The sequence below is a fragment of the Diorhabda carinulata genome, chromosome 2 (genome assembly GCF_026250575.1).
Source record: "Diorhabda carinulata isolate Delta chromosome 2, icDioCari1.1, whole genome shotgun sequence".
Lineage (NCBI taxonomy): Eukaryota > Metazoa > Arthropoda > Insecta > Coleoptera > Chrysomelidae > Diorhabda > Diorhabda carinulata.
This window is the reverse complement of record NC_079461.1, coordinates 28,323,863-28,335,529: the sequence shown is the minus strand read 5'-3', so window position 1 is coordinate 28,335,529 and position 11,667 is coordinate 28,323,863. Positions and strand designations below refer to the sequence as shown.

General features: G+C 32.0%; 1 protein-coding gene across 1 annotated transcript; it reads right to left on the bottom strand.

Annotated features, from left to right (window-relative positions):
- Positions 1 to 250: 250 nt before the first annotated feature.
- LOC130903561 (uncharacterized) lies at positions 251 to 2,707 on the bottom strand. The gene has a single exon (XM_057815743.1). The coding sequence runs from the start codon at positions 2,624 to 2,626 to the stop codon at positions 686 to 688; it is 1,941 nt and encodes a 646-aa protein (XP_057671726.1). The 5' UTR covers positions 2,627 to 2,707; the 3' UTR covers positions 251 to 685.
- Between the last annotated feature and the right edge of the window lie 8,960 nt (positions 2,708 to 11,667).

Here is an 11,667-nt window from a genome sequence, read left to right as displayed (position 1 = left end):
ATCTCCATGATTCTATATTTTTTATTCTGTGACTTAAAATACCTTATTTTTCTTATTATCGAGGATAAATATGTCGTCCAGGGCATTCTTCTATCATCCCATATCTTTATGAACTCGATTTAAAGTTGAAGATGTTTAATACCCAGATTTTTTATGTATATGTGGCGATTCCAAATATTAGGATGAACAAAATGAAAAATTTTTCCCTCTGTAATAAACTTTATTTGTTATAGGACTAATGAAAAACATATTATGAGAAAATGTATATGTGCAGAATCGCCAAAACATATTAGAAAGTAATTTTAGCAAAAAAATCACATTGTTTTTGTTAGGTGAGGGTAATACTGGCCATAATCGAGTAGCAATAACAGTTTATGAAAATCTTGAAAAATATCACCTGTACCAGATAACGGGACATAATCTTTTCATAGCACTCTTGAAGGATGCATTAAAAAACTTTACAAAACAAATGCGTTTTCTATTTTCAGGAGTTTCATAATGAAATTGAGGAACTTCAGCTTAAATAACTTTTTTCATATCATGAGTTTGTATCATTTTTTGTACAATTTTTTGTTTTGAACTCTGCCAAGCTCCTATCAAATTGTCTTTAATATCAAATGCAGTCTTCATTTCATCACCATACTAGAGAATATAATACACTATAACTAGTTTCGTCAAAAATGAATCACATAAAAGATACCATAGATTCCTCGTCGAAATACTTTGGTTGTACCGATTTCCACGCGATAGCAAACACTTCATCTGGAGTTTTTACAATTTTCATCAGATCTGGAAAATCTGGAACGGCCACCATATAACCAGGAAAGTACGTTGGCATTTGTGTTCCTCGTAATTGAACTCTATTCATATATTGAATTGGATTAGCTTCAAGGAAATATTCGAGACCATTTGCCATTTCGGCTTCTAAATTCTCAGATTTTTCTAATTCATCCAAGTTGAATGGATCTAGTATATCTGCAGGTTCTGCACCAACTACATTCACGAGATGTTCTAAATCCGCATTTACCCATAGAGATTTTTCATCCGAAATTTTTTGGAAAGTACGTGGTAAGTTTTTACCCTTTACCGGAGATTTTTGTTCGTAAGACATCACTTTAGTGAAAATATCTACGTAAGGAATATCTCCAGGTTGAATATTATTTAATTTTTCTGTTAATTTAGACATCTCATTAGTAACGGCTTCCTTGTGAATTTCCTTAGGTATATCAGTGGGAACTACTACATCTTGCAGAGGACCTGGAGTTACCGAACTAAGATTTATGAAATGCTCATTGGGGGGTTCTCGAAATAAGGAGTTAAAAACTTGATCCGGAGTAGCATCTGGAGTGATTCCGGTTTCTACGGTGTGCATTACAGTTGCTACAGCTTCTGGAGATGGCTCTGACTGAGCCTCATCTGCAGTAATTTCTGGTTGTATTATGGACTGTTCTAAAAGAGCCACTGACTCGGAGTTTAATCTCAATTGTTGTAAACGTTGTTTCATCTCGTATTTTCCTGGAGATAACATTAAATCGGGAGGAATCATTTTCAAGGTGTTATCTACATCTTCCTTTTCTTCTTCAACTAATTTTGCTACTTCCTCTGGAGACATGCCTATATCTTCTTTTTCTTCTGTTAAAGCTCTAACGTAATCTCTGGAGACCGTCGCGTATGAAGGCGTTACAGAAATAGTACTGGTAACTCCCACAATCTCTCGAGATTTCATTGATGGAAAATTTGGATCTAATTGTTGAATACCCATTTCTACTTGGTCCATTTCATTTTGATCGTTGAGTTTTGAGAGCTTGAGATTCTTAATAAGAGACTCCCCTCTTTCATCTCTCTCTATTCGCTTTTCGAAAACGGCTTTCTGTAATACAGGCTCAATTCCTTTTGGCGTTTCCATACTCTCAGCTGGTGCCTGTGTGATCTGTTTAGCTTTTGCCGTTACCTTGACACGAGGTTTCGCCAAAGATTTATTTAAAAGACTGCTTTTTATTTTACTTTCTATTTTTTCCGGTGGTTTCAACGCTGATTTAGGTAACATTGTTTCTTTCCTGCAAGTTAAATTTTTTGATCCTTCTTGTGCACCAACAGTTTGTCTAGAAGATTCTTGTACCGATTTTTGCATTGTTGGTAAATTGGTTTGACGGGAAGAAGAAGGTGCACTTAAGCTACGACTCTGAGCAGTAGCTGAGGGTTGAGGGGGTCTCAATTTCGATATTCCTGTTTGGACAGGAGGTCCACTAAATCCAGGTTGAGGGGGTCTCAATTTCGATATTCCTGTTTGGGCAGGAGGTCTACTAAATCCAGGTTGAGCAATTGACCTAGGTGGAGGTATACCTGTTTGATTTCCTTTAGGAGCGCAAGGTTGTCGTGCCTTTTGAGTTGAACAACATGGAGGTGGTAAACGTGATTGTGGCAATTGACTCGTTCTTGGTTGTGGTAGATTTGTAGATGGAGCTTGGGCTTCTCCTGTACCAGAACCACAACATGACTGCACTTGAGCTACTCTAGTTCTTTGCGTGGTGTGTGTAACATTTTCCCCTGGTTGGTTTTTGGTAAATGTAGCTGATGCCGATACTAGACGAGATGGAATACCACTTGTTTTAGGAATTCGAGACATATTTGCGAACCACTACAATTTTGAAAACAAAAAAATTAAAATGAATAATTACGTCCTATTGACAATGCTGTTTGACATGAGATGTCATCGAGATGAATGAGTCAGTTTTATGATCATTATATGATATGAATTTATTCGTATGCGTTTCTATATTTACTTTCGAGTCAAGCCATACAAGAATTGAATTATTACATTATTACGTAACGTAAAACCTTTTTCCAATTTATAAAACATATCTTACATTTGTCTGTGGAAAATTAGGTTATACGACAAAATAAAAAAGTGTCATTTGATGTACACACGTGCCTTGGAACAAGAACACGCACACATTATTTGACAGTTAAAAATACGTCATCGGGCAGTCTCCAGGAACAGCTGATCAAAGTCAAAATGACAGCCGTAGGGTAAACAATCTATTTTCTTCTAAATATACATGCTAGGTTTTCTTTGTTTTACTCGGCAGTGAAAGTTATTTTGTATTATTTTTTTGTTGTATGGTGTTAAGAGGACTTTATAAATATTATATTGTATAAATTTATATATCTATTCAAGTAAAACTAAGTATTTTCGCAGTTTTTTAGTCAGTCTTTTAGAAAGCACCATATAAAATCAGACCTCTAATTTGTGCTTAAATTACGGGAGTTTTTTGAACATTAGTTTTCACTTTTGCGTCAAAGTATAGATATAAAGTTTATGGAACATGAGTAAGTACTTTTTAAGGTTGTAAAGTATAATTATAAGCACAAACTTATCTTTAAGTGAAGTTGAACCCTTTGCTAAGTGCTTTTAAATACTTTCAAGCTGGATTTAAAACCATTTGCTGTATAAACCTATGCGAGCTACTAGTTGAATAGCAAATAAGATGGGTAATATGAGGAATAAGACTAGCCATTGCAAATCACGTTTGGCATCACATGGCTACATTTAACGAACAGCAAGACTAATTCTTATTTGTTATTTGATTTATTGTTTGAATTCATCTTAAGTGATACTTCCAGTGAATAATTAAAAGTGTGAGTTTAGTGAGAATGTAAATGAGTAAGAATAGGTAAATTGTTGATTTTTGATGTTCTCGTGTTTCATACCAAATGTATTTGAAGCAAACGAGGTAGTATAAAGGTATTAACTTCAATTGATATTGCTGTTTTACGTCTTATCTTTGAGAAAATTTTATATCGTGTGCTTAAACTCACTCTCCAGACTCTATAAGCACTTACCTACACTAATACTTTAAGCATAGCACTTCATAGTTGAAAAAGAAAGTCATGTTTCCGGAGAAAATTTCCCACTTCTTCAAGTAGCACCTCTTTAAGAAGGCTTTTGCGTATTAAAACCTATTGTAATGCCGTCTAAAATTCAACTAATAACTTCACAAAGCAAATATACTTTAAGTTTTTGCTTACCCCATGTTGGCCATTTTTAAATAGGAAATCAAGTTATGTAGATATGTGTCGAAAAAGAAGTCAGAAATATCATGAAAGTTTTCAAATCAATATATTCCTAGTAATCAAATTAACATCAGTACAATAAATTCCAAAAAAAAATCGAACAATATAAAAAAAATAAAAAATAAAGATGATGTTGTATTGAGACAAGATAAAGAAATTAAAGAGAGGTTGAGGGAATAAATTTAAGAGCTTCTCAATGTAAAAGAAGAGAGAATCAAAAATAAAAGTAATCAAGATTTAGAAAACAATGAAAACGAATAGCTGGTACAAACAAAAGTTGAACAAGCAACATGCCACAACAATACCAAATCGAAAATGCTATAAAATTTTGGAGAAAAAAGTCTACAAACGCTAACAAAGATATTATGAGGAATATGAAAGGGAGAAAAAATTTAAAAATGTGTACAGAACAGTCTGATAATAATAGAGAACTAATTAAAGGAATCTAAAAAAGACAAAAACACTCGACGAAGAAATTGAATATGGAAAAATTTTCAACAAAGAAAAATTAGAAAAAAATTAAGAAACAATATCAAATGTACGTATATATGGAACAACTAGAAAAAAATAATAATAAGGATTAAAAAAGAGGTAGGAGGGAAAGGAGATAATTGGAGAGAAATGAGAACAAAACCAGATAGAAGTAGACTACGGAAATATGAGAATATTTGGAATTTGCTCTAATTAAGTTTACGTTTACGTGGATTAGGATAACGTATAATGCTATGATCAAAAAATAAAGTTAGTTGATTTATGTAAAATAACGCAATTGTCACTTCATCCTTTTAATACAATATTTATTGCCTGAAACTCTTGGAAAAAAATTTGAGAAACACCAACAAATATTAGTCAGATCAGGTGTTAAAGGTGTTGAAGCACTTTAGTGAATCTGTCGTTTTTTATGTGTAAATCTTGTTGGATCAAACTATCAAGTATACAATAGGCTGTTCATTCACTAAGTATATTTCGAGTACATTTTTTAATAAACGTTTACGCATAAATAAATTGTGGCATACATTAAAATCGTTTCTAATTTCGCAAAATAAACATTATTCTCAACGATGAAGTTTCCATGGCGATATTGTCAATAAAGTTATTTTATATTTTCATAAAAGTAATTTGCAATTGGAAGATCTATATTTGTAATTAAAAGTAATAAAATGATGTTGAAGGAATGTAAAATTAACATATTCTGAACATTTAGTTAATATTTCTCGCATTCCAATGATATTGAAAATATTAAAATATTAGTGAGGAATTTGCATCACATTTTCGCATTTATATTATTCGCTATTACAGAGTGCTAATTATCAATCGTTTCGATTCAAATGACATTTTCGATAGCTCAATTTATCCTAGGTACGGCACTGACATTGAAAGGCACTGCTTCTAAGAAAAAATATTTTTTTACAATATATGTATTACGTTTGGCAAAATATCCTATTATTTTTTGAGTACAGTATATACAGTCCTTTTCAAATGAAAATTTTACTTGCTTCTTTAGAATGATAACCAAAGTTTTATCACAGAAACGTTCAAACCAATTATCTGAAATACGGCCACATCATCTTTGTGTAAACAGCACCGCAATCAACAGCATCTATTGTACTTTGTAGATAACGTGTTATAACCAATTATTGCTATATAATCATCAGTTAGAGAAAGTAAATATATACAGAGTGTTAATAGATAGAAAACTGATAAATATTTGGGGTTTGATCAGTGAAAAATTTCCGAAACGCCATCCGTATTCAAGATAAAGAGCGTTGAAGAAAATATATATATATATATATATATATATATATATATATATATACAATGTTTACGAGTTTGTCGCAACTACTGGCAACATTGTATTGAAATTTTATAGGAATATGTTTTGGAAGCTGATACATTCAATGAATTTGTTTTTATGTCTGACTCTCATAGAGGGCGCTAGTATGAACATAACTTTTTCAATATGACATCTATCAGTCAAAATTTCAAGTTAACTTATACAACATTTAATTTTACACCAAAAAGGTACTCTTGATAAACCTCGATCCTCGATACTGTGTACCGTTTTCAGAATGTTTTGATTTGAAAATTATGAAGTAATAACCGATGCTGGTATTCATAAAGTTATTAATTATAATTATTATTAATTAGTAAGTATTATGTGAATCAAAAATTTTTTGTTGCGTAAATGAGACCCCATCTATAAAACTGATATATTTAAAAAATTGGAACTGAGGGCTTTCGTTTCTTGTAACGTTTCACAAAACTCCAGTCTAATCAGTATAGGATCTTGTTCTTAAAGTTAAATAAGTTTGGGCACTACGCTTTTGCAGGCCTTAGAATGAAACAAAAAACAATTTGATTGTCATGTACGAGGGGGTACCCTAAAAGTAACCGGAATAGCATTGTCATGGGTGGAGCTTTTGTAGTACTGATTTCTTCCGCTAGGGCCTGCCTAGCGCAACTCGTCGCCAGTTCAGTGCCGCTATAGCCGTAGACCTGCTACGTTCTGTTCGTCACTAATGACCGGTTTTGCTAGTGCTGATTCACTGCTGTTTCGATTTTTTGATTGCAAATTTAAGTGAACAACGTGCCGCTGTGAAATTTTAAACTCTGTAAAAACACTGTTAAAATTGTTTTAATAATGAAAACTGCTTACAAAGATGATGATATGGGGAAAACTCAAGTGTATGAGTGTCGATTGATAACAAACCTCATTCTGGACGTCCATCAACTGCCCGAATCGATGAAAACGTTGAAAGAATTCGAGAGCTTGTGTGCATAAACCGTCGACAGACAATTGATCACCTGTCTGAAATCAGTGGAATATCTTGGAGCTTGGTGCAGCAAACAGGTGACTGGTTCTTCCACCATGACAACTGCACACTCAGCCATCACTGATAGCCAGTGTTTGGTTAAAAATAACATGGTTCCGCTACCCCACGCAACTTACTCGGCTGACCTGGCTCCGTGCGACTTTTTCTTGTTTCCACGCATGAAAACGGGCATGAACGGACGGCGATTTGAAAACATTGAAGACATCAAGAAAAGAACGATACAGGAGCTTGCAGCCATCTCTACAGATGAGTTCAAACAATGTTTTGAACAGTGGAAGCACCGCTGGGACAAATGTATTACTTGTAATGGAGAGTATTTTGAAGGGGATAATGATGTTTTGTGAATATTTGTAAATATATAGCATTCAAAAAATAATTCCGGTTATTTTTGGGTACCCCCTCGTATTTCAGTTTTGTTTTCTATCTATCCTAGAAACGGGATCACCTTTTTTTGAAACACCATGTATATGAACATTCAATTCTTCCGATTCCTCTTGTAAACCTTTGCCAAGTACCTAGTTCATCAATTTATTTGCTTATGATATCCTTTTGTCCCAATATTTTTCGCAGAATTTTAAGAAAGATTTATCCTCTTTCATCTTATACTTACTTTTACGTAGTTATGAAACAGATAGCGTTAAGTGTTTCATTTTGGGTAATTTTTTATTTCAATATGTTATTTTCAAATCGAAATTTATCTGTTTAATATTTCCTTATTAAATCATAATAAATTAGGTACGAAACTACAAGTGAAACCAAAACTTGTATAGAATAAAAATATATGAACAATAATAGGTGAAGAATGAAGTAGATAAGTTCATTCTAGACTCTCTATTGTTTTAAAATAGATTATTGTATTGAATCAATACAACTTCCCCATACCGACCTTTTGTAAATAAACAACGTGCTCTTTTGCACATAAAGACATTCTCTTTATCGTTGACTAAATATTTTGGCAGTATTAAGACATTCAAATCATTATATTTGTATTTCAGTTCGAGATACTGATTGCTTGTCGTATTTTATTATACTGTAGGTTCTGCATTCATAATTGATATAAAAAAGAGGAATATCCAAAATAGACGTGTTTTGAAATGAGAAAATGATGACACAAGAACATGTGTAAACTTGTCAAACGAGAAGACATTAAACTTTATAGAGCTAGAAACATTTCAAAAAATATTAAATTTGGAAAGCAGAAAAGTTTTTAAATAATGAACGACAAAATTATGCTGATTATGGTGATATGTGTGCAACATTTATCAATTAATTGAAATTTAATGAGCTATTTGTATACGTTATTCGTTACAAAAATAATTTTATAGATCATTCGTTTAGCAGAAGAAGCGAAATTAAAAGCAATAACAAGAAGGCGCAATGAGGTAGCACTGTTAAAAAAATATGTATATATTTGTTAATATAGTTTTATGATCCATACCGATGTCGACCTTGTTATGAACAGTTGAAAATAATTTATAGTCCTTTCGTTTTGCTGATAAAGCAAAATACCTAACTAAATAAGGAACCATAGGGTGTATTTCTCTAATAGAAATGTTCACTCGCATATACAGTCGTGATATTTTAGCGTAATCATCATGTAAATCCATGAACCTGTAACTTTCTAGATATATTAACACTACCTCCATAAAATATAAGTAAACCACAAATTTTGAATTTTATTTACTTTATAGAAAATAAAAGTTTCATAGAGAATGAATCAATTATACTCGGCAGAGAAATTGTTAGCATTTGTAGACAAAAGCTTGTAAAAACTAAAAAACAAACATACAAAAAAGCTAAATAAAGATACAAATACAATAAAATTTCAATACACAGAAGAATCACAATGAATAAGAAAATTATAGGTAATAATTAGTATATAAGTTCATAGCAAAATTTTTATACAATTATTTTGATGGTGGATAGATTTGGTCTATCTTGCAGACCAAAACATTCAGGAAGTGTACGAATTCTGTAATTTATTTGATTGTCCATTTTCACAAAATGCTTCTACAGTCTTAACACGCTGCTCAATTCTGATTCTCTTCATGGTTGAATTGGTCAGAAACTGGAATCAAGAAATATCAAATAAGTTGGACACTAAACTTGACGTCAAGTTACGATATGATACATCATGGTTGGACCATCTTTTACATGTGGCTTGTACGGTATACATATAATTTCATATATGAAGAAAAAGCTGTACTTCAAATTTGTGGTTAATATTATAAAAATTCAGACATTTAGTTCACTTTTCCTGCTACTTAAAGATACAGTTCACAATGAAGGTATTTACCAACCTTTTCAATTAAATATCAACCAAATTTTTTCCCAGAAAGAAGATATTCTGGGGCTATATTATACCATTGTTAAGAGCAAGAGATTGAAATGAATGTTTCCCATTCTCCAAAAGGTTGACTATAAAGATTAACTTCATTATCATTGTTTTTACTTAGGTCAAATTGTTTCTCGCTAAAACCTCCCCTAAAGAGTTTAGTTAACATGTTGAGCCCCAACCAAAATTGATAAACTTCTCCATGGGCTAAAATAATCCAAGGAAAAATAGAAAAAAAATTATTTGGAATGACCATATTCTTTATAAAAGAATAACAAAAAAGAAAATATAGCGATTACTGATTTTTTAAGTGTAGCAAAGAAGTTACTGAAGAAAGAAACTATGAATCTTGGCGATGAAGAGACGCTAACCAAAAAAACCACTGCCTGTTGAAGAAGGAAGGTCTAAGTCAAAAAGTGAGAAGGGATGGTGCAGGGTTCAGTGAAAAAAATTATTCCGCAATTCAAAGTAAAAATAGTGATTACTTATTGCAGTGTTTGTTTTGGAAAACCACATTATTGTAATCAGTGTTTTGCGAAAAACATAAATAATTCAGAGTGTAACAACAATTTTTGAATGTTGTATTTATATTGTAACATGTTTTTCGTCATTTTTTATACCTTTAAACAAAATTAACAAAAATAGGTACAGGTAATGTTAAGGTAGGACAAGTTAAAAGATTTAATCAAATATTATTTTGAAAACTAAAGAAAGTATGAAAACTAAGACAAAATCAAATGAACCAAGTATAGGGTAATGTTCCAAAGACCCAAGACGGTTCAATCAGGCTGTAAAATACATTTAAATATGGTCCCTTGGGCCGTGGAGGAGGTTTGGAATAAAATATGTTGTGCAGTCCATAGTAACGCTCTAGGTTTTGGGGAAAGTTCACTTGCGGACCGCACAGGTTTCAACTTAAATCCTCTATAATCAGAATATTATTTTTATTTTTGAATAAACACTTTATTAATAATACCGTCCCAAAATTTGAATCATAAATTCCAATCATTGTATCAGATATTATACGATATGCCACATGACGATCTACACTTTTATGACATTCTGAGTACGTTCACCATTCAACATGTCAAACTTTGTAGTGGCAATGTCAGATTTGACATATTTACATCAGCATTGCCATATCTCAATGCTTCAGTAATAACCTTCGTATAACTACTAATACTATTATTTCCACTTTTTTAATCATATTTTACATTTTTGCTAATTTCTAATGTACGCTTTCACGTAATGCACTCTGTCTGGCACCTCATACATGATTTAAAGGGATATCAGTTCGGAATTAAACTCGTAATGGTGTGAAATATTTTTCCGTGCTACTACATTAACAACATACAAATTCTGTTTCTATTTATGTTGTTGAATTGGGTGATGAAACTTATAAACTTCGAGGAAAATATAGTTTGCTATTTATATTTCCACTGGTAAATTGTGAAATTACATCTTAATTTATTAATGTTTGTGTCTTGCTCCTTTATTGATTTTGAATATTATTAATAAGGCGCATTTTATATTATCATGTTTTGTAATAGAAAATGCAGAATTATGAAAATTTCGATATGGATTACACATTCAAGGTAGACGATAAGCAGTCTTAATTGATTAATCAATTTTGAAATCCACTAAAAAGTAAGTCAAGGTAATAAAGATGCCAATATCAATAAAACCTGCTATTTTTAATAAGTAAACCAAAATCCATATTAGTGACAAAAAAAAACTATGGAACCAAAGTTAAGTATCCGATTTTTAAGTATAACTCGATAATTTATTGAACCTACCTACCTACTAGATAGGGAGGATGACGATAGCTATGGTATGTTTTTATGATCCGAATTTCAAAAGATATTCCATGGAGTGGCATCGGAAAAGAAAGGCCGTGCTAAAAAGAGTAAGGTCGAGGAAAGCATCAAAAAAGTGATGGCACTAATATTTTGGCACTGTCAAGTATCCTATTGATTTATTTTGCGAAATCAAATACAACCGTGAACGTAACCTATTACTCTGACTTACTAAAGCAGTTGCATCAGAAAATAACATAAAAAAGGCTCAGCAAAATCAGATGAGTTTTGCTGCTTAGCTTTCAAAGGCTACTATACAAGAATGTGGCAGAGATTGAACACATTGATCTGTGCCCACCCGACTATTTTTTGTCGCAAAGCTGATGGGGAAAGACTATGTACTAACTTATTGATTTTATAGATGTATCATATTTTTGTAATGGCATAGAAGCTTTAGTCAGACGTTCTGAAAAGTGTGTGAAGATGAAGAGAGAACATATTAAAAAAGAATCACAGTTTTTTATTCATGAATTTCTTTTAATGCTAGGATAAGAACTCATTAAACTCACTACGTAGTTTGGGTATAATAACCAGACTGTTTAGCTTTAAAATTGATTAATATTAATAA